Raw genomic sequence first — 25,528 nt, 5'->3', positions numbered from 1 at the left:
TATTAGTATTCTAGTCCCCCTGTTCGTTATATTTCGAAATATTATCAGTAGGTTCAAATTACAACATTTGATATTTCATATATGCAGTGGGATGTTGAATTCCCATCAAAAATTCAGGAGAATTTATATATTTATTTTTTAACATATTTTTATTGACCACTAACTTTATACGGCATACTATTGTTAAATTTTTATGCTCCATCTTCCTTTAAATATCCTACGGTTGCCGTGTCTAATATTTCGGTGGTACAGAATTAAGCGTTTATCTCAATCTTTTAGTTCTATAATAATACATTTATATTACACGAATAGCAACGATTACAACAATGAAAAAGTGAATTTTAATTATGTAGACTTGGCATTTTCTAGCCTTTTGCAAAGATTTAATACTTAGGAATACTCAAAACTGCTTACTGAATGTAGGAATACCCAAATTAAAGAAACAAAGAAAGGACATGAATGTATTTGTTTAGACCCAGGTCCAGATGAAATAAATAAGTTTTCTTGATCGAATTACAAGTCCTAGGATGACATTTAGCCAGTTATATTTCACCTCTTCCTCAAACGTTTCATATATCTACCATCAGATTATTTCCTTGCCTCCCAATTTTTTAATAATTTTTGTTTAAAATTCGTGAATTTAAATTTTTTATTTCAGGTATTGCTGCAATATAAATTAATACACTTAATATTATAACAAAAAGAAGTTTAAAAAGTAATTTTGAAAGACAAAATGAAAAACGAAAATCACCATATGACGAGTGTCTCCGCTAATCCAAGGTTGATTCCTTCAAGCTGCGTGAGGAAGATGGCGGAGAGAGGAATGTAGAATGTGCCGCCATTCATGTGCACTACCATACCCAGGGGAAGGACGAACCGAGTAACGCATTTGTTCAAGTGATTAGATTCCTCGGCGCACCGCACTGTTGCTGGCAAAGTGGCAGCGCTGAAATAAACCACATATTGGGCATATAATTTAAATTATTTTATTACCAATTAATGCAAGTCATCATGACAAAAACGATAGCATTGAAATAATGAACCTATCTCACTTATCGTGTATAAATTGGTATTGCCATTACCAATTACTTAAAAAAAAAGAAAGAAAAAAAAGCCTTTCATCAAACATTGAAGTTCAACATACAAAAAGAGAAATTACATTATCAACAAATTATTCATATGTAACTCATCATATATTAACAAAAAAAAAGAATAGTATTATATCCTGCACTATATTGATAATATAGTACACAATATTATCAATTTATAAAGCGAAAACAGTTAGGTGGTTTTAAAAATAAATTTTATATACACACATTACTTGTCTGCAGATGCATATTTTCTGAAAAATTTGTCATGTCATTTCATGAAAAGCATCTCGTCAGTGCTAGAGCCCTTCATTTGACATTCGCTATTCTTCAAGAGTGCTTCCACAACATTCAATCAATCCTTATGAATCATTTTAACATTAACTTACTAGCACTTTGCTCAAAGTTTCTCCAAATTTGTCGCTGTTATCATGTTGGGCAACTTTATGGTCCATTTTTTTACAGTATTCTTCAACATATATCTATTTATGAACAAGGTCAACTAAACCATCCCAAGCGGCTTGGAACACTAACTGTATTATTAACGGAGTGTTCTCATGTATTCACCTGATCTTGGCATCATACAAATAAAGAAACAAGCGAAAGACAAATAATCAACCAACGTAACAACAGTTACCTTTAAAGAATTTTTTTTAATGCATTCGAACTTTTCGCTTATATGGGACGACAAAATAGAATAGCCCCATAGGGTGTTGGAAGTTGTTGTAGATGCTACATTCCAATAACGTAGACTCAATATTTGATGTTATAATAGAGTATCAATAACAGATATGCTGCTATTATCAAAAAGCGTCATTTCTTGCCTTACATAATGTCACTACCTAATTTCGAGCTTATAAGCATTACAATTATCAAACAAATCAATGGATCCTGTATGAAAGGCGAAACATCGAACAATTTTAAGATATGTCTTTCAGAATCTTATAATAAAATATCGTTCTACCAAACATACAGTTATTTGTTAGCAAAAAGTTTATCCTTAATGAACTCAATTTTAGTGATGAGAAATTTTAAGTTGGCAGGTTTCTGAATGGCTGTATATTTTCTATCTAATTGGGTAAAATATCGAAATTATTAATTTTGGAATATATTAGGAGATTCTTCCCTTTCCCCTTACAATCATTACCTATCTGCATTTTCAACCACTTCTTCCCTAATAAGGATATTTCTCTTGAAATCTTCCAAGAATGGTTCTCTCGAAATTACATCTATCCTCTGTCTACTTGCACAAACTGCAGAATGCTAAATCAATTATTACAACTTTCAAATGTGGAATTACTAGAGGACTCTTATTAATAGACACAAAGAGTTTTTACACAAATGAATTTAAGAAATTATTTCTCCCCCTGTTGACTTACCTCGAGGCTGTTCCGAATGCTGTGAGTATGGCTGGTAATAGGTTGACGTGGTATGGTATTGGGTTCTTCCTCACGATCACGACGTAGAGCAGCGGCAAAAGGATGAACTGGTGGAAAGCGATGCACCCGAAGGCAGTGGCCAAGAAGACCCCCATGTACTCCAAGAGTTGGTAGGGAGCCTCGCTCTTCAGTCCTTCGGCGAACATCCAGAAAAACATGCCCAAGGGAAGCATACTGTAAAAAATTTTGGTTCGAAACAGGTATATTTTAAATGGGGTATAAAGCACAGATTCTTTAGCTAACAGATCTATGATTTTATATCATTGGATGACACATATTATTTGGAAACTTATGATTACTTCTACCCATGTAAGAAAATTAATGTCCCAAAAGCGACTTAACCATTGACATATTTCTTTCTGTGTTAATTGTGTTTTGTTTAAATCTTCTTCGCAGACTCAAAAGCTAAGGGTGAGATCTGGTCTTCCTTAGAATTCCACCCCATGCCATTTTGTTTTTGGTTAAGGTCTTTCAATTGGTACCAATAGTTTTCAAGTCTTTTGCCGGGCAGTCAATCCACCTAAGTTTTGGCCTTTGCCTTTTTCTGGAACCAAATGATTTAGTCAAAAAGATCTTTCCAGTGACTCAATAGCCATCTGTTCTTATTAAATGTTCTCCCCATTCAATCCTTTCTGTTGCTGTGTATGACTTTAATTAGTTCTTTAAACAGTTTGTAAATTTCTGAGCTTCTTCAGAAATTATTATATTTAATTCTAAATCTTGATTCCTAAAGTCCTGATGAGTCTCTAAATCTTTGATTCCTTTTCGCTGTTCTGCATTTTCCAATTCCAATTATCGGAAGATGCGGAGCAAGAATATTCCCAATAACAAGAGTGTTTTAAGAAACATATATGTGGTATCTATCACCTGATGATATGTTATGTAATAAACTTAGTCCTGATAGTAGTTATTCGTTAATAGCAGGAATTATAACATTGTTAATGATTCTTGGAAATCTGTAAAGATCAAGCATGCATTAATCTGTCAACTTCACTGCTGATATGAATATATATATATATATATATATATATATATATATATATATATATATATATATATATATATATATATATATATATATATATATATATATATATATAGAGAGAGAGAGAGAGAGAGAGAGAGAGAGAGAGAGATGCACACAAAGTAATAAGTTATAAATGTTAACTTTAGGCTTTTCATTCGCATTGGACCACTAGAAACACTAAACCAGCATCTTGACCTAGAGGTAGCGCGTCTTCCCCGTGATCTGGGCGTCCCGGGTTCGAGTCCTGGTACGTGCTTGGTTGTTCTTTACCCCGTGTTCTATCTGTGAGGTGTGTGAAAAAGCACCCTCCCCCCGTAAAATGGAGTTGTGCAAGCAAGCGAGTGTGTGAGTGTCATCTTCATATGAGCTAGAAGTCAGACTTCTGCCCTCGGGTGCTCGGTGGTCTTTACCCTCAGAAGCTACTGCGCAGACAAGTGCATAAGTAACAACAACAAAAATACTGAATTTTTTTCTATAACAATCCATACTTTTATTTTCTAAGCTAAGTTGAGGGAATCTCTTTATATTATAAGTTAACAAAAATGTTCTTGACAATAGTGAGAATTAAATTTAAATTTCTAAAAAAATTTGTATCTAATAAACAATTAGAAAGTTTATCATTCCAATATTTTCATTTGAATGTTGCATAAACTTATATTTAAGGATATATTTATCGTGAAAGACGATATTAATCTTTACGAAACTTTATATAATTATTTATAAATCATATCACTGACTCTCCAACCCACACGAAGGCCCACGGATAATAATTAATGAATGATCATTCCGCCACAACAGCAACACTGGCGAGAACTGTGGTTAAATCCTAAGGGCCATCACCGGCCATGGTACAATCCTTCCCTAAGGAAGTACATCCCGTCGTGGATGGGAGGAGCCAGACCCCCTACCTTTTCATGAACCCTCCAGAGTAGCGAGATTCAACTACCATGTCGGAAGCCTCTCATCCTCATTTTGAGGTGCCCCCCGGGGTATATAATTATTTATAAGGTTGGCGCGCTGGCATTATTAGAGAGTGCTATATAAGTAATTTTTTAAGCATTTAACATTCGCACGCATATGTATTTTATTCACCCTCTATTAAGAATATTTTTTTTAAATAACAATAATACTAACACTTTAACAATATTATTAGAATCTTACTTCCTCAAATGTAAGATTGTAATATTGTTAAAATGTTAATATATCTATATAGAAGTATCCCATAGTACAACATCCCAGAAGCTTATATTTTTGCTTCCTACAACTTGAAATTCAGCTGCAAGAAAGCTTAAGTTGAAAGCTTCGAATTTAACAAGGAAATTTGGTGACGGATCAAATACTGAAGGAAACTTTTCGTATTTATATTTTTTGACTGAAATCATGCAGAGATGATTGGCAACAACTCACTTGAGAAAATAGTTCATGATTTTCATAACGACACAGTTCAGCTGCTCGATGACTTGATGCAGCGCTTCTCCCTTTTCGCCTAGGGTTGCTGAAGCGCATCCGAAAAGAATGCTGAAGCACAGAAGACCTAAGCAGGGATAATCAATTATTCGTTAGTACATAAAATAGCAATGCATGTATTGAAATAGCAATGCATGTATTAAAATAGCAATGCATGTATTGAAATAGCAATGCATGTATTGAAATAGCAATGCATGTATTGAAATAGCAATGCATGTATTGAAATAGCAATGCATGTATTAAAATAGCAATGCATGTATTGAAATAGCAATGCATGTATTGAAATAGCAATGCATGTATTGAAATAGCAATGCATGTATTAAAATAGCAATGCATGTATTAAAATAGCAATGCATGTATTGAAATAGCAATGCATGTATTGAAATAGCAATGCATGTATTGAAATAGCAATGCATGTATTGAAATAGCAATGCATGTATTGAAATAGCAATGCATGTATTGAAATAGCAATGCATGTATTAAAATAGCAATGCATGTATTAAAATAGCAATGCATGTATTAAAATAGCAATGCATGTATTAAAATAGCAATGCATGTATTAAAATAGCAATGCATGTATTAAAATAGCAATGCATGTATTAAAATAGCAATGCATGTATTAAAATAGCAATGCATGTATTAAAATAGCAATGCATGTATTAAAATAGCAATGCATGTATTAAAATAGCAATGCATGTATTAAAATAGCAATGCATGTATTAAAATAGCAATGCATGTATTAAAATAGCAATGCATGTATTAAAATAGCAATGCATGTATTAAAATAGCAATGCATGTATTAAAATAGCAATGCATGTATTAAAATAGCAATGCATGTATTAAAATAGCAATGCATGTATTAAAATAGCAATGCATGTATTAAAATAGCAATGCATGTATTAAAATAGCAATGCATGTATTGAAATAGCAATGCATGTATTGAAATAGCAATGCATGTATTGAAATAGCAATGCATGTATTGAAATAGCAATGCATGTATTGAAATAGCAATGCATGTATTAAAATAGCAATGCATGTATTAAAATAGCAATGCATGTATTAAAATAGCAATGCATGTATTGAAATAGCAATGCATGTATTAAAATAGCAATGCATGTATTAAAATAGCAATGCATGTATTGAAATAGCAATGCATGTATTGAAATAGCAATGCATGTATTGAAATAGCAATGCATGTATTGAAATAGCAATGCATGTATTGAAATAGCAATGCATGTATTGAAATAGCAATGCATGTATTAAAATAGCAATGCATGTATTAAAATAGCAATGCATGTATTAAAATAGCAATGCATGTATTAAAATAGCAATGCATGTATTAAAATAGCAATGCATGTATTAAAATAGCAATGCATGTATTAAAATAGCAATGCATGTATTAAAATAGCAATGCATGTATTAAAATAGCAATGCATGTATTAAAATAGCAATGCATGTATTAAAATAGCAATGCATGTATTAAAATAGCAATGCATGTATTAAAATAGCAATGCATGTATTAAAATAGCAATGCATGTATTAAAATAGCAATGCATGTATTAAAATAGCAATGCATGTATTGAAATAGCAATGCATGTATTGAAATAGCAATGCATGTATTAAAATAGCAATGCATGTATTGAAATAGCAGTGCATGTATTAAAATAGCAATGCATGTATTAAAATAGCAATGCATGTATTGAAATAGCAATGCATGTATTAAAATAGCAATGCATGTATTAAAATAGCAATGCATGTATTGAAATAGCAATGCATGTATTAAAATAGCAATGCATGTATTAAAATAGCAATGCATGTATTGAAATAGCAATGCATGTATTGAAATAGCAATGCATGTATTGAAATAGCAATGCATGTATTGAAATAGCAATGCATGTATTGAAATAGCAATGCATGTATTAAAATAGCAATGCATGTATTGAAATAGCAATGCATGTATTGAAATAGCAATGCATGTATTAAAATAGCAATGCATGTATTAAAATAGCAATGCATGTATTAAAATAGCAATGCATGTATTAAAATAGCAATGCATGTATTAAAATAGCAATGCATGTATTAAAATAGCAATGCATGTATTAAAATAGCAATGCATGTATTAAAATAGCAATGCATGTATTAAAATAGCAATGCATGTATTAAAATAGCAATGCATGTATTAAAATAGCAATGCATGTATTAAAATAGCAATGCATGTATTAAAATAGCAATGCATGTATTAAAATAGCAATGCATGTATTAAAATAGCAATGCATGTATTAAAATAGCAATGCATGTATTAAAATAGCAATGCATGTATTAAAATAGCAATGCATGTATTAAAATAGCAATGCATGTATTAAAATAGCAATGCATGTATTAAAATAGCAATGCATGTATTAAAATAGCAATGCATGTATTAAAATAGCAATGCATGTATTCAAGTTTCCAGTGGAGCATAATAAAGGGTGTCCTAAAATGAACGCAAAATTTGTATTTTTCACCATTCGTGCTGTAAAGTGTTGGCAAACCTATTCAAAAATCATTTCATGGCTAATAGTTTCGGGTTAATAAAAATGGAGCATTACGTTAACGCTCGATTTTTTTCCAGTGTTCAACAATGAAAACATGTTGTTCTACCGTGTTTTCATTGTTGAATATTTCAAAAATAATGAATGTATGACGGTCATAGTTAAAAAGTGTGAGAATTTGCCTCCTAGATCCTATGTTTTAACACCATTGGGCTTCTTTTTAGGAGGTTATTTGAAGTCAAAGGTCTATGCCAACAAGCCCACAAGCAAGCGTGCTGCATCAACGAAATTTAGCCACATTTATACAAAATAGTTATGGAAAATTTCGGCAAAAGAGTGCGTATGTGCCAGCAAAGCTGTGGAGGTCATTTGCCCTATGTGGTATTCCATACATAACCCTATCCTGTGTTTAATAAAAATATAACATCTTAACGAAAAAAGACTGCTTTTTTTATTAATTCAAATCTTGCGTTACCATGTTGCTCTGTCGTGCAACGCTTCATTTTTAGTAACCCTAAACTATCAGCTGTGAAATGGTTTTTAATAGGGTTGCCAACACTTTACTTCATGAATGGTAAGAAATTCAAATCTTCCGTTAAGTCTGGGATACCCTTTAAAAGACAACAGTAGAGAACAAAAACTTATTACAAAAAAGTATGCTCAATCAGAGTTTTTTCTCAATGCATTCGCCATGAAGATTTAGGCTTTTCTTTTATCGGTAGACTAGATTTATATTATCCTCTTCGCAAAACACAGCCACCAGTTATGAGTGATGAACTCTTGAAACTGATCATTTGTCTGGAAGCTTGGCCAAATTTTCAATAAAGGGAAGAGATGAACAGCACGGTTCATCTCTTGGATCATCATCAATTCTCGTCATTTTGGTCCTCTTCTTGCCTCTGTCTCTTCTCATGGAAACTGCTTTTTTATTCCGCATTTTCCATCAGAAGGGTCTGGGTCACAAAATTACCGCAGAAAGACTTGTAAGTAAGTTGATCAAGTCTTTCGAAAGAAACGGAGAATATTGGAATGATATATAATGATCTGGTTAATTAGAATACAAAAATTAAGAATTTGGAGGGTGAATGTTTAGGCATTGCTGTTTCATACTCTTTCCTGAAAAGCAAATTCAAAAAAATAAAAAAAAATAAAGAAAGACTGATGAGAAGATTCAAAAACACTAATTCCACCAAGGAATGAACAACCTATCAACATTTTAAAAACGTTTCTGTTAACCGAATTGAGGGTTATTTTTATCGCAATCAAATATACACTGGACATGCTGTATTTGTTGTACATCAAAGTCGTTTCTTTGACAAAAGTTCGACTTGTCAGTGCAGCACCGAAGAAGGATCTACAAATCACGTGATCAAAGTCTGTGTACTATGGCAAGAACACGGACTCAGATGGCCAAGAAATTGGATATTCTCTTGACATCGAAGAACTCATAAAAAATATCAGCCATTGAATCTTCTATTCGGGACATTTTATCATAGTTCTTGACTCTAGTTCTCACCTAAAGTAAAATGGTAACGTACATTTAATGTATTTTATGCATTTTTAATGTTTCAGAATTTAATATGTAATGTAAAATGAAATAATTTTCTTTCTATTCTTTTTTCGTACCAATATGCGTTTTCTCTAGAGAGATCTTTGTTGTTTGTAAATGTCCAATGTCATCAAATGTCGTTTGTTCCTTCATGCTAGGTGAGGATGTTCTTTGATGGCCCCATCAAGTTTCCAGCATGACCTCTGGTTAGGACGAAGTATTGCTTTCATCCCTAGTGACTACGTTCTTCGAAAAGGTGATCCGAAAACTGATTCAATGATATGACAAAGGCATACATTCTATAACGATTATATTGAAAAGAGAACATTTTGTTTGTTTCTTGTTAATGAACTCCTTTTTCTATCCATACTTTAATATTCTTCTGACCATCAGAACTTGAAAAGAAAAATGGTGCTCGCAATTTCTAAATGGTAGAGGTGGGCATATACTTTTATTGGAAAAAAGGCTTTAAAGTAAGTAAAGAAATAGATCTTTATGTGATTCGGGAAAATAAATGTAATGATGAAAAAATAAAGTCTACATTTTCCCTAATAAATCTAATAGTCAAAAATTTTCATAAAATGACCCTATCCTATTAGTCATACCTAGAAAAATTATCTGTACACACTAAAATTTTAAACAAATTCCTTATTTCTGAGATCAAAACTGTCCGAGTTTCGAAGCTATGAATATTACTATTTAAAACGATTTTACATTAGTCAAACTCCAGCATGAACTGAAGATTTGACAATCAATTCACGGCATTTTTCCTATCAGTAAGTGATTGGCCTGTAATGATTAAATTCAAAGTTTTGCAGCTAAAGTAATTTTGCGAGTAGAACTTTTTTTTTGTCTGAGATTGATTTCTCTAAAACATGGTTTAAGAAAAATTTTGATAAGTGTTCCCTTGATGTCTGGTAAGACAGCTGGAATTTTCTGGAAACGGGACGCTGAACTTTTTCTAATTTTTCCCATGTTAATATTTACCGAACTTCTTTTAATTCAAAAGTTAATGAATTCATCATGGGACATGTGTTCCTTGTGACATCATTGTAGGCTCGACTCCTTTTCAATGCTCGTTGAACTTTTGGAAAAATAGATTTTCCAAACGCTATGTAATTGACCTACAGTAAGAAAAACTTTGTATGCGCATCAAGTTATGCAAATAGTTGGTTGGTTGTTTTGTATGTTTTGGCACAAGTGCCATTTTTGACTAAACTGCGCCATCCATGTGGTAAGACAGAGATTAATAGTTAAAATACGGTGAAAACAGTAGCAAATGATTATATATTTAAAAATGAAAAAAAAATTAAAGGTTTAAATACTTGAAGAATTTAAATGCATAGTAAAAATTTAATAGCGTATAAAAATTTAAAAATGTATGGATTGTAGTTCTCTTCCAATAAATAATGAGAATTAAAGGTGATGAGTGAAAAAACTGGTAGCGATAAACATTAAAAGCAGGACACTCGATTAAAATGCGATGATCTGTGTGACATGTGTGTGAAAATCAGTGTGACATGTGGAGCACATAGGTGCTCTGTCACCGAATAGTAGGTGACAAATACGTAGGTTTTATTAAGTAAGGATGGCTTTAATTACATATGTTAGCCCTTAAGACATTCATTGTGGATTTTTTCAACAAAACGTTGTGAACTAACTTTTGGCACTTAAGATTCTCCTTTACGCCTACAGGATGTTGTTTAACCGCAAATATTGTCAAATCGGTTAAGTACCAGTGATTTGAAATATTATTGAAATATTGTTATATTTGATAACATTTTATAAAATATTTTAGTAAATAGGAAATATAAGACCAGAGACCTTAGAGATTTTGAAATTTTTCAACATTTTCTATTGATTAAATTTGGAAGTAACTAACTAAATGTTGTACTAAAATTATACTCCCAATTATCACCTGAAATATTTTTCTGTGCACAAAATTAAGTTGGAACTTATTTCAGTAATTAAACTAAGAGGGAAATAAATTCTTAGTCGGGACAGTATAACGATCACACAATCTATTTCCAAATACATAAAACTTCTTTATTTCAGTAGGCTTTGTATTATCAAAACAGAGAGGTGATGAAAAATGGAGCAGATGTTTATATTTTACTTTGCAATATATAGGAACTTCACATAGTTTCAGCTCGCAACTGAATTGTATGATTCAAAGAGAAAATGATTATCAACATCGAAATACAGGCGGTTCTCAAAATAACGGAAATACCTGTGAATAAAAGTGACATTTTTGAATGCTCTTCGTAAGCATTAAAATATAATAATATCCACCGGTTTTTTTATAAATAGCAATATATATACTCTGCTAGTATATATATACGTTGTTAGCTTTATTCGTGGATTTTTTTTCAAAAGCGTAAGATGTCGGACCTCACAGATTTTCAAAGACGCCAAATTGTAGGAACCCGTCTAGCTGGATCAAGTGTTATCGAAATATCCCAACTTTTAGGCGTTTCTAGAGGTACAGTGCATAAAGTCATGACAACATACACACAACGTAAAAAGGCAAGCTCGGCAAAATAAAATAGTGGGCAGAAAGAGAAGATCAGTGAAATGGACCGACGGGTATTAAAACGGATTGTAATGTCTGAAATGCGAACAACTGTAGCAAAAGTGACAGCAGAGCTCGTGTTCTCCAGTGTCAGTGATTGCAGTTAGAAGGCACTTCATAAATAGAACATTTATGACAGAGCAGCAATTCCCAAGCCACTTGTCACAGGTTTTAATGGGAAACGTCTTCTACAATGGTGTCACACTTACAAAACCTGGTTGATTGATAAGTGTAAGAAAGTAATATGGTCTGACGAATAGTGTTGCACACTTTTCTCAACAACATGACGGGTCCACGTTTGGAGGACAACCGCACAAGCGCATGATCGTGATTGTCTTCTTCCAACTGTCAAGCATGGAGGTGGATCTGTCATGATATGAGCAGCTATGTTGTGGTTTTCTGCTGAACCAATCGTAACCCTGAAAGGAACATCACTGTGGAGAAGTATAGTGAAATTTTAGCTAAGCAGGTTCATCCTATAATGCAAACTTTGTTTCCTGAAGAAGGTGGAATTTTCCAGGATGATAATGCACCTATCCATGCAGCGAGATTTGTTCAATCATGGTTTGATGAACACACAAGGATGAAGTTAAATATCTGCCTTGGCCCGAACATTCATCGGACCTCAATACAATTGAACTATTATGGTCTATTTTAGAGCGTTCAATACAGAATCGATATCCTCCACCAGAATCTCTCCGAGAACTTTCACAATATATCCAAGAAGAATGGTACAGTATTCCTGTAAGCACTATTTTTAATACTTGTATGAATCTATTCCTAGGCGAATCCAAGCTGTATTACATGCCAAAGGCTGTCCTACGCCATACTAATAAAGGATTCTTTATAAATCTAAGGTGTTTCCATTATTTTGATAACCACCTGTAGAATAACTGAATGAATAACGTATCATGTAAAGCACTACAGAAAAGTGTTCCTCTTATTTCGTATCACCCCTCAGATGATATGATAAAACCCCAAATCAAAACATATTGCCCTTTTTTATCTTGCTGAGTATTGTTTTCATGGCGAATGCAGAAAGCAAGAATCATTTTGTCATGGATGACGCGCGTACATTAATAGAATAATTTTACTCGATACAAAAAAAAAAACAGAATTTAAACTATTTTTCGCCATTATTCCTAACGTTATTAAAGCCATAATTCTATATGTTTACCACTTAGCCATTCTCGAAGGAAAGGAATGAAAAAAGAAATAATTATGAGAAATGAAAATAGTCTTTAAAAAAAGTGGAAATTGTGTGAAAAGTAGTTCACTATATACGTTTAAACACTTTCAACGCTACTGACGAGATATCTCGTCTTTCAGATACTTCCAATTACAGGTTTCGGTTTGTCTAAAATTTGAACTTTCTTACTTTGAACTTTAATGGTTGAACTTTATAATACATATCTGAAAAATACCTTTACTTTTATCTAAACTGGCATAAGAGACAAAATTTAGAAAGTTCAAAGTAAGAAAGTTCAAATTTTAGCCCATAGAAACCTGTAATTGGAAGTATCTGAAAGACGAGATATCTCGTTGGTAACGTTGAAAGTGTTAATGCATCTATAGAATATTCATTAGAATCTGTGAACAGTTTTTAATATCAAAGAGGGCTTACTTTCTGGGCGTATCTTGTATAATGAATTAAGAGGACCATTCAGTAGTATTAAAATGGTAGATAATTTCCTACATTAAAATATTTTAATAAAAGAAAGATTATTAAGTTTCAATTGTATATTTTAGTTTACAAATTTTCGTATTGCGTATTAATTGGATTATTAGGATTATTAGGATGCGTATTAATTGAATCAGCAGTGACTCTATTGTTTTGTGTCTGCTTCATAGTATAATAAAGAGAATTAATGACATATTGGGGCATCTTTCTTTTCATTGACTGCAACCCATGTTTGAAAAAAACGAAATAATTGTTGCTGCATTTTATGTGTGTGTGTTTAGGAAAAGAAAGGGAAAGATTCATCAAAATCTCCGATTCTATTTCATTGATTATATACTTTCTTTGTATGTATCGTTTTAGAGAAAGTAAAAAGGGAGCAACTCACCCATGAAATTAACTCCTGCTTTCTTCTGAATGCTTTTTTTATAAATGACTTGATTGAGAGTCTGTGATAAGTTGATATTTTGAGAGTCTGTGACATTGAGAATTTCTACGTGAGTATACTCCTGAAAAACACACGCACATATTAAATTATTTAGTAATAGATGTTAATTACATGCCATCTGCTTTGATGCTTTCTTTTTAATAAATTACAAAAAATTATTTCACATCAAAAAATGAATAAATTGTACTAAATTTCAATCACTCGACAATATTTTACATATTTTCTGAAACATTCTGTAGTAGTTCTCTATGGCTTAATAAGCTTTTATGTGAATTTTATTTATCATTTAAAATAGATAAATATTAGTCAAATATTCAGTCAAAGAACGTCTCAAAAGAAAAATAGTTGCAAGAGCTAACCGATATAAGGCATTGCTTTGCTCCAATGTTTGGGCTAAAATCTCGAATAAGAGTTATGTTTTTTCATGATACTGAAAAATAATTCTCATCAATTGTAATAAAAAATCTCAAAAACTTCTACAAATATGTAATTGAAATTATTATTTTGAACAACATTTGACTATGCACTCATAAAGGGAAATTTCGTTAATTTCAGAGTGCTGAATAACAAACAGGATTGTAGTGTGGGGAAGCGATTTCTCATTCGCAATAAGATAATTTTGTTGAAATTTTAATCTAATATATGCAACAAACTTCAATATAATAGTGCTGTACAAATAGTTAATAGTGCTATACAAATTTTTCAAAAAGACATAATGGACTTTCATGGTAGCATAAAAGCTATAAAATAAAAATAAAGGTATGCTACGTGATCATAAATAAATGCCAATAAACTGACATAAATATATTTCAAAAAGAGTTAAAAAAATTAATAGTATCAAACATGTTATGCAGCAAAATAAAAATTCATTAATATATCAAACATCATGAACCATAATATATTAGATAACAAAAAAAAGGTGAAATATTAATTGTCATATATTTCGAAGTTTTACAAGGGGTGTTCAAATGAAAAGGTACGAAACGTCGTAACAAATTAACCTTTAACATATTTGCCTATGCCGCTATGGGAGAACGTAGCGAGATATCTAGGGATGTGATTGGAATCTCCGGCGTAGATCAGAACATGCGCGGGCGTCCGCATGCGCAGGAGAGCAAAGACTCTCATAAAGAGCGCCATCCAATTGACGTGTCAGGTCCGCTAATTGTTGAATTCCTCGAGCACAGAAGAAACATTCACTCCGATGTGTACTGTGAGACATTCCGAAGACTACGTAGGTCCATCAAGAACAAAAGACCGGGGCTACTCATGGAGGGTGTGATTCTGCTCCATGATAACGCGCGTCCACACGTCTTCAAAGTCACACACGTGGAACTGGCCAAGTTCAAGTGGGAGCAGCTCGACCATCCACCTCACAGCCCGGACATGTCACCCTGTGATTTTCGTGTGTTTGGTCTTCTGAAAAAACATCTTGAAGGGAAGCGTTTCAACTCGGATGACGAACTCAAGGACGCTGTGCAGCACAGAGTCTCGTCACGGCCACAAGAATTCTGGGAACAAGGAATTCTTCGGCTCGTTAATCAATGGGATCGTCGTGCTCAGGCCTGTGGTGTATACTTTGAATAAAGTCTTCATTTATACCTACAGTGTCGTTTCGTACCTTTTCATTTGAACGCCCCTTGTGTATATATATATATATATATATATATATATATATATATATATATATATATAATTTAGCTTTTTCTCAATCAGTATATCAAATTAATGTTAATAATAAATTGTATTTATTTCTCAACTTTTAGTCTTTGAAAAAGCTTATATTTACAAAACGAATTCATATTCCTGTGAATTATTTTGCATTTCTATAGCGCAGAATCAAAATACTAAAAGGAATGCAAATGTCAAATCAAAATTGATGCAGGTATGAATAATAAAATATCAAGCGATTACCTTTTGAAAAGTTGCTTCAATGATGTTACCTGGAATGGCATTCCTGTAACACACAATTTTTGTCTTTTATATCATTTCACCAATAAAGAGTGATCATAAAATAAATTTTAATTGCACTATATCTTTTAAAAAAGAGTAAAATCCAAGCAATATAAATGTCTATCATAGGAAGAATATAGAGATCTAATCGAAAAGTATTGTCTATAAGTATCTTCTATATTTCAAGCTTGCCACCTGATTCTATCGAAATGCTATCATAGGCACAAATTCTGAGCCTGTTTTCTTCTGTTGATGTGTCCAGAGATGGTGGAGGAAATTTCGTTCTTATCGTCTGACCATATTGTAGGATTTCAAAGTTCGTCCCAATATACCAGCATATAAATGTTAAGCGCAGCATTTATATAACTAAATAAATCCATTTATCTAAATTAATATAAAAAGTTGAATTATATTTTTATTTTATTTTTTAAAAACTAAAAGATATTTTTAACATAGTGTTCGATAACCTGATTGCTTTACAATATAATAAGGATATTTTATCTATAATATGAAGCATCTTCTGTTTCAGGTATTTAATAAAAATTATCTATTTTACTTATTATAAGATATTTACTTATCTGAAAAATAGAATCGTCAGAAAATGCTGAATTATTCTTAATCTCAGCTACAAAATACTTAAAAGCATTTTCTAATTTGTATTATAATACAATTATCAGGAAAACACCATTTTATGTGATGTAGAAAGATTTTTTAAATCGTTAAATCCTACGCTGTTTTCTAGATGAGAAAGCAAAATCGAACTAATATACCAGGCGCAATATCAAATAATATATTAATGCCGTAAATTTAAGCATTTGCATGAAATTAGGTAATAGTGCAATATTTCTAAAATATCTGAAATATACAGTTCATAAATAAACATAAAATTTCAGATGGTCTCGCAATAAGTCCTTAAAAATTCGAATCTAATTTCTGAATTGTAATTTCAGAAATTTTTTATCTTTGTATCTTCATATACTTTATGGTATACTTAGATGATGTTTTTACTCAGAGGAAAAGAAATCTGATAATATTGCCGCATTGAAAAGAGACAGTCGACTGTCCATGGCCGAATGGTCATAGCACTGGTCTCTTAATCAAAAGATCGTAAGTTCGAATCCTGCTAGAGAAAATGCGATTCACAGTTTAAGTAAATATTTAATTCCTTGATTTTATGTTTTCCTTTATTTCATGTTCCAGAAGATTCTGGACATTTCTTTAGTTTAATAGACAAGAGTTCTGGACTTTTCTTACTGTCTCCAGAAAAGTATTCTGGAACTTTCTCTGCTAGTATAAAAACAGAAGATCTGTCATTCACTGTGTTCCCAGTTCAGAGTAAATAAATTGGTTTAGTTCTACTTCTTGTGTGTGCCAAGGAGTTCCACACTAAAGAACCTACGTGACAATATCGTCAAATAATGTGTGTAAACTGTATTTCTTATGGGCATACTTCTTCCATAGCCAGATGTGGAATAAAAATAAAGTAAAATATGATAATTTACTTAGAGCCTTCAATCAGCAAAAACGTGACACCAAAATATGTCAAGAAAAATCTATGGCCTGTGTTTTTTTCGGGACACACACATGCATTGCAAACAGTAAAATATGATAACCACCTTAGGTTAAGCGGTCACCACAAGCAGAAAAGGTTGTATTTCATTCAATTGAATAAATGCAACTTTTTTTCTCAACCAAGTTTTTTATTGGACACTGAATTTTTAGAACTCATTATACAAAACTTATTGATAAAGGAGTCAAATGCCAGGGTGGGAAGATAATGGAAATGGTCATCTCATTATAAAATGTGAGCTTGGTCAAAGCAAAAGAAGTAAATGTCCAATTAATTTGGAAATCAATCACTGAAGCCGTTACTGAAGCATATAAGGGTCATTTATCTTGGTAAAAGAAATCATTTCTGCAGTTATCTCCTTAAAGCTCTATTAGTATCTTTTCATTAGCTCAATCTGAAAAAGGCTATTTACCAACTACATATAATAAAACTTTTACTTTTAAAGATATTGTCAATGGAGCTGCTATTGAAAGAATACGTCAAAGTAAATCTTTCTGAAGGGATTGATCTGCTATGGATTGTTCAGGGGCAGGGGCCTTAAAGTGAAGTCTTTGTTGATGGTCTACAAATGTTCTTTCTGATTACCTAAGGGATATTGTTCTGTCCTGGTACTGGATAGGATCTGCTTCATGGCAGCCTGCAATGACATCTGTATGACTTAACCGGCTACTCCAAACCTCCCGAAGGCACACGAAAAAATATAAATGACCGGACTATCGCGACAGTAACACTGGCAGGAACCATGGTCGAAACCTATGAGCCATCACCAGCCACGGTACAATTTTTCCCGTGGGAAACCGTCCCGTCATCGATAGGAGGTAGACAATCCCTAACATTTCTATACCAACCACCATATTTTTTTTCCTGATAAAGTCAGAGGATGGAAAAAGGAAAATTGTGCCTAGATAATAACAAGGAGAACCAAAAGATGTTAGTAAAAATAATAAATAATCGGGGCTAGGCAGCACCCCATATGTTAAAAGATTCAGTCAGTCAACCAACATCCGTCCTGCTCCACTTCACCCCACTTGTGTGGGTGTTCATAAATCCGAACCGTCGGTGACACGCCATAGAGCCGATAATGGCGCGTGTGCCGAGGACGGATAATCTCTCTTGTTAATGAGACCCAATCGCAAAAGATGTGGTGACCAGATGCCCCTCCAGTTTAGCATTATGCAGTTTAGCATATAACTTTTTGGGCGCCTGTCTGCACTTTCACCGCCTGTTCAAGTGGCTTGATATTGTATTTTATACATTTGGCGGTGTGGGCGGAGTCCAGCTCCACCCCTTCCCCTACTATTTGGGCATTGAGGACTAGTGCAGTATTGTTCTTATTTGCCACCAAGTCGGGCTTAAGGGTACCAGTGGGGAGAGGATAGATGGGCTCCTCTGCGACCTGGAACCCCTTCTGTTGAAGGGAGCGGCTTATATAATTTGATATCGCATTATGCCGCTTTATTCTCAGGCCATGTGTTCTAAAACACTGCTGGACCACATGATTGGGTGTATCTAGGGAAGCGCACCCGGCCCGACAGTTCCTTGGTTTATTGGGGCGTCCCCTAGCTGTCCTTGTCCCAGTGGGGAGAGCATTTATGCGGGCCTTAATCATGTTAATATAATCTCTCCCGCTGACAAGGAATGTCCCATTAGATATCCAGGTGTGCTGTCCAGCGGTCTTACCTGATGCTCTCAGTGCACTGCCATCTACTGAGGCATAGAGCCGCTCAGCCCACATCTGCCACTGTTTAATTTTTGTATCATAGATTTTTCCGTCCTGGAGCAGACTTTGTTCTACCTTTGACCGCTGTCGTTGTATATAATCTGAGGACACCTGTCCTGCAGGGTCCGTCGAAGAATTAAAAAGGTTAAAATGGGAACAGACAACTTCCCTAAAAGATAAAATCAGTTTAAAATAGTTCAAGTGGTCAAGGCGTATTCTAACTCCGGACCAGCGGAGACAAGGCACACCCAGGCCCCCGTCCTCAACATCAGCATAATAAAACGGGACGGGGGTGTCGACCGGGAGGTCCAACCATTATCTAATGAATCCCCTAACCACAGTGTCGGCCTTTTTCAGCGAGGAGGGACCAGCCCTTCCTAAGGCCAGTAGATGATAGATAGGGTAGGAGATGGCACCTCAGAAAGAAAAGTCTTTGTTGCGGTTTAAGAGGTGCCTTGGTCAGAACCTCCAATTTGGGTCGAAGGTGCTCTAAGATCTTAACTTTAGCTTTCCCAGTAGGCGTGAAGGGAACCCCCAGGTAGGTCCACTCGCATCCACACCGAGGTGCGGAATTGGGGTGTTCCCAACCCGGAAGGAACCAGAAGTGATCTTGGTCTTCTTGTCACACTCACTGGGGACTAAGGAGAAAGTAAACGATTTCAAAAAGTTGATCCTTAGCCCAAGAGCACCTAGGGACATATTCGAACAGTTTAGCAGTTCCTGCAATCCCCTAGCTGTGGAGGCAAATAAAATAACGCCGTCGGCAAATGCAACTGCATTTAGCCGATTGCCATCCACCTGAGCTCCTATGTTGTCTGGGAGGCTCCGAAGAAAAACGTCCAAGGCAATATTGAATAGCAGGGGGGAAAGTGGATCCCCCTGTCTGACCCCCACTGTTGGATGAATAGTGGTGTGCCGTCCGTCATTGAACTATAGAGTCGTGTACGAATTTTTGTACACGTCCTCCACATAATTGATAAAAACTTTAGGGAGGTGGAGGTCCTCTAGAGCCCTCAGGAGGGCCTCTTGGGATATTGAATCGAACGCCTTCTGGAGGTCGATGGAGGCAATATGTAATTCTCTCCTCTCCGTGTAAAATTTGGAGAGGAGGAAGTCTAATACAGTCGTATTCTCCATCATACCATCCAGAGGCGCAAATCCCTTTTGGCGAGGGTCAAGTTTGATGGATGCCCTGAGACTATTAGCCAATATTTTATGAAAGAGCCTCACCAAGACATTACCAATCGAAACTGGTCTGAGCTGGCCCGGACTTGTGGGTGAAACACATTTTGGAATAAAAACAGTCCGGGCTGCCAATAGGGAGGCAGGAACCCTCCGGCACCAAAGGAACAGATTTAATATTTTACATAGAAATTCCCATGGCAGTTTACGTAATTGGGACAGAGTCATCCGATCGGATCCTGCAGCCGAATTCAGAGTGGGAATATTTCTCTGAATTTCTTCATAAAGAATCGGCCCCCATAACGTTGCTACCTTGACGTCAGGGGAGGGAGATGCTCGCCTGTTAATGATGGCGTTATAACAACGGCCTCTATTTTTACGATAGAGGTTCTGGGTTAGAGCATATTTGCGTTAAGCTTTTCAAACTTAGTTCTGAGATGCCTCCCCCCCCCCGTATGATCCAAGGAATGAAAAAGGAATATGGGGGATTTATAATTAGTTGAGTCTTCCAAATAAATTCATAAACAATAGTGAAATGTAATAACCCCCTTCAGGCCTGCAATCACCAGATAGCATGACAAATAAACTGTATAAAGTATCATATATGAAATGCATTTTTTATTGACATGTGTTTGTTCCAAGAAAATGTATTAGTTACAAAATAGGAAACATGCAATAACTCATTTACTTTTATTTACAACAAAAGTGAATATGACAGATAAAGAGGTAACCTATATGATTCAATTAATTACATTTCGGGAGTAAAAATATACTTTGCATATATGCAAGTATCCATTTATGCAAACGTTTTTATAATGGATCCTATAATATAAAAATATTAATGCAAAATTCATTATCATGAATAATTTTGTATATACGTAAATAAAAGTCAATTTTTGCAGACGTTTTTATAATAGATCCTATAATATAAAAATATTAATGCAAAATTCATTATCATAAATAATTTTGTATATACGTAAATAAAAGTCAATTTTTGCAGACGTTTTTATAATAGATCCTATAATATAAAAATATTAATGCAAAATTCATTATCATAAATAATTTTGTATATACGTAAATAAAAGTCAATTTTTGCAGACGTTTTTATAATATATCCTATAATATAAAAATATTAATGTAAAATTCATTACCATAAATAATTTTGTATATACGTAAATAAAAATCAATTTTTGCAGACGTTTTTATAATAGATCCTATAATATAAAAATATTAATGCAAAATTCATTATCATAAATAATTTTGTATATACGTAAATAAAAGTCAATTTTTGCAGACGTTTTTATAATAGATCCTATAATATAAAAATATTAATGCAAAATTCATTATCATAAATAATTTTGTATATACGTAAATAAAAGTCAATTTTTGCAGACGTTTTTATAATATATCCTATAATATAAAAATATGAATGCAAAATTCATTATCATAAATAATTTTGTATATACGTAAATAAAAGTCAATTTTTGCAGACGTTTTTATAATAGATCCTATAATATAAAAATATTAATGTAAAATTCATTACCATAAATAATTTTGTATATACGTAAATAAAAATCAATTTTTGCAGACGTTTTTATAATAGATCCTATAATATAAAAATATTAATGCAAAATTCATTATCATAAATAATTTTGTATATACGTAAATAAAAGTCAATTTTTGCAGACGTTTTTATAATAGATCCTATAATATAAAAATATTAATGCAAAATTCATTATCATAAATAATTTTGTATATACGTAAATAAAAGTCAATTTTTGCAGACGTTTTTATAATAGATCCTATAATATAAAAATATGAATGCAAAATTCATTATCATAAATAATTTTGTATATACGTAAATAAAAGTCAATTTTTGCAGACGTTTTTATAATAGATCCTATAATATAAAAATATTAATGCAAAATTCATTATCATAAATAATTTTGTATATACGTAAATAAAAGTCAATTTTTGCAGACGTTTTTATAATAGATCCTATAATATAAAAATATTAATGTAAAATTCATTACCATAAATAATTTTGTATATACGTAAATAAAAATCAATTTTTGCAGACGTTTTTATAATAGATCCTATAATATAAAAATATTAATGCAAAATTCATTATCATAAATAATTTTGTATATACGTAAATAAAAGTCAATTTTTGCAGACGTTTTTATAATAGATCCTATAATATAAAAATATTAATGCAAAATTCATTATCATAAATAATTTTGTATATACGTAAATAAAAGTCAATTTTTGCAGACGTTTTTATAATAGATCCTATAATATAAAAATATTAATGTAAAATTCATTACCATAAATAATTTTGTATATACGTAAATAAAAGTCAATTTTTGCAGACGTTTTTATAATAGATCCTATAATATAAAAATATTAATGCAAAATTCATTATCATAAATAATTTTGTATATACGTAAATAAAAGTCAATTTTTGCAGACGTTTTTATAATAGATCCTATAATATAAAAATATTAATGCAAAATTCATTATCATAAATAATTTTGTATATACGTAAATAAAAGTCAATTTTTGCAGACGTTTTTATAATAGATCCTATAATATAAAAATATTAATGCAAAATTCATTACCATAAATAATTTTGTATATACGTAAATAAAAGTCAATTTTTGCAGACGTTTTTATAATAGATCCTATAATATAAAAATATTAATGCAAAATTCATTATCATAAATAATTTTGTATATACGTAAATAAAAGTCAATTTTTGCAGACGTTTTTATAATAGATCCTATAATATAAAAATATTAATGCAAAATTCATTATCATAAATAATTTTGTATATAGGTAAATAAAAGTCAATTTTTGCAGACGTTTTTATAATAGATCCTATAATATAAAAATATTAATGCAAAATTCATTATCATAAATAATTTTGTATATACGTAAATAAAAGTCAATTTTTGCAGACGTTTTTATAATAGATCCTATAATATAAAAATATTAATGCAAAATTCATTATCATAAATAATTTTGTATATAGGTAAATAAAAGTCAATTTTTGCAGACGTTTTTATAATAGATCCTATAATATAAAAATATTAATGCAAAATTCATTATCATAAATAATTTTGTATATACGTAAATAAAAGTCAATTTTTGCAGACGTTTTTATAATAGATCCTATAATATAAAAATATTAATGTAAAATTCATTACCATAAAATTTTTTGTATATACGTAAGTAAAAGTCCGTTTTTGCAAACTTTTTTTTTATAATAGATCCTGTAATATAAAAATATTAATTTAAAATTCATTACCATAAAAAATTTTGTATATAAATAAGTAAAAGTTCGTTTTTCCAAACGTTTTTATTATGGATCCTACAATAAAAAAAATATTAATGCAAAAATCATTACCATAAAAGGTCCAGCATAGAATCCAGAATCACACCTTTTCTACCAGACAATGTGGATTGCGCTGGTATGCTACCGGATGTTATCTTTTTTCCGGGGTGGACCAAATGCCCAGCGGATGCTCCCATTATGGCGGACATGGTGGATAAGCCCAAGAAGAAAGCAATGGTGACGGCCACCATTCGAGCGTCGCCGCCTTTTCGAAGACTTGAAACACCTACAGAAGAAAAGAAATCAAGATTTAAGAGACAGTTTCTAAATTAATTCCGCTGTTCTTGATCCTTGCTCTTTATTATATAATAATCGCCAATGGCAACCAGCTGGTACGCCAGAAATAATGCTCACCAAGATTTTCAATTAAATGTGTATGTGTCTTGGTCTCTAAAGAGCTGCTTTACCAAAATAATTTTGAACTTCAAATATAGATAGTCATATTACTTATATTATTATAAAAGCCTTACAATCTTTTGTTTATTATATTATATTATATTATATTATATATATATATATATATATATATATATATATATATATATATATATATATATATATATATATATATATATATATATATATATATATATATATATATATATATATATATATAATTTATGCAATATTTCCAAGAATTATTCAATAAAAATTTTCTGATTCTGCATAAAATGCAGTTTTACCTTAAAAAAAATTTAAATACGTAAATAATATTTTATTTTATTTCAATTAATAAATGTACTTCTGAAAACAATTATTAACTATAAATTATATATAGCCTTCAATCTTATAAATCATATTCAGTAAAATTATTTTGACACTAAAGTTTCAATCTCCTGAGATCAAGTCTGACGAGGTTATAAAGCTTTGTATGCCATTATTTTAGGACAATCAGTAATTACATTATTTCAGGTTACTTGACTCTTTCGGCTATTGGTTTGTCTGGATATTGATTGTAGAGGAGCCAGGAGACAGTTGTAACAAGCCTGTAAGCAGTAGGTAGCTTTTAAATTTTTTTATCAGAAATTTCGCCAAACATAATCTTTATCTCAAATCCTGTTTTATATCAGCATTGTCTGAAGATGCCGAGATGAATAGGGAGAAGTTATTAATAAATGCTCCGTTTTAACTAACAAATGGAGAAAAAATATTTCGTAAATTTTCATTTTAGATAAAGAAATTGATGTTCCTAAAACTAAATCTGCTTTTAATTATTCACTTTCTTTATAATAAAGTTTTGAAAAGTTGCCTTTGTTTTTAGAGAATGTGAGAAAATCGGTGGGTATTTTTGTAACGAGAAAATAAAAATACAGAATTTAGATACTTTTGCTGAAAACAAAATTAGTTACTGTTTATATGTTTGATATTCCAATATATGTGTTCGTTTTAAACGTTCATATTCGACGTATGCAAACTTTTATATTCTTTAATATTTAACATCATTCTCTTGGTAAATCCTCAATAACATTTGACGAGCTTCTTTAAAACAACTGATAACTTGATTCAAATATCGAAACTGATTTTTGATAATAAAGAATCTAACTTCATCTGCTTACCCCGTTATCATTAAGATAGCAAAGGTTAAAGTACCAGATAAGCAGGAAATGATTGAATTGTATTAAGATATCATATGTTCTTTCGAATTCCACATGAACATTTCAAAATGTCGCTGCTTAGAGTGTCTAAGAAAGAATTTATTTTTACATGGAACATTGAGAATTCCCTTCTTAATGCTGATGCTTGCTTAGATAGTCCAACATTTCTGGCAAATAACATATTGGAAACAAAATGGTCATTGCAGTTGTTTGCTGATGTTGAAAATGGTTTTCGGAAACTTTCTTGTATTCTTAAAAGAGCTGCTGAAGATGAAGGACCAAGCATTGTGTGCATACATTTTGCAATTCAAA

The 25,528-nt window shown here is 32.1% G+C and overlaps 1 protein-coding gene across 1 annotated transcript in view; it reads right to left on the bottom strand.

Annotated features, from left to right (window-relative positions):
- Window positions 1-25,528, bottom strand: part of LOC129989027 (excitatory amino acid transporter 3-like) — a 50,273-nt gene that overhangs the window by 5,614 nt on the left and 19,131 nt on the right. The window contains exons 3-8 of the mRNA XM_056097336.1: window positions 23,634-23,847; window positions 15,714-15,756; window positions 13,740-13,860; window positions 4,962-5,088; window positions 2,468-2,701; window positions 752-946 (exon numbers count right to left, since the gene is read on the bottom strand). Coding sequence (XP_055953311.1) covers window positions 752-946; window positions 2,468-2,701; window positions 4,962-5,088; window positions 13,740-13,860; window positions 15,714-15,756; window positions 23,634-23,847 — 934 coding nt within the window. The remainder of the gene's footprint in view (window positions 1-751; window positions 947-2,467; window positions 2,702-4,961; window positions 5,089-13,739; window positions 13,861-15,713; window positions 15,757-23,633; window positions 23,848-25,528) is intronic.

Source organism: Argiope bruennichi, chromosome 10 (assembly GCF_947563725.1).
Source record: "Argiope bruennichi chromosome 10, qqArgBrue1.1, whole genome shotgun sequence".
Taxonomy (NCBI): Eukaryota; Metazoa; Arthropoda; class Arachnida; order Araneae; family Araneidae; genus Argiope; species Argiope bruennichi.
The sequence above is the reverse complement of the archived record's forward strand: the minus strand, read 5'-3'. Positions and strand labels throughout refer to the sequence as shown.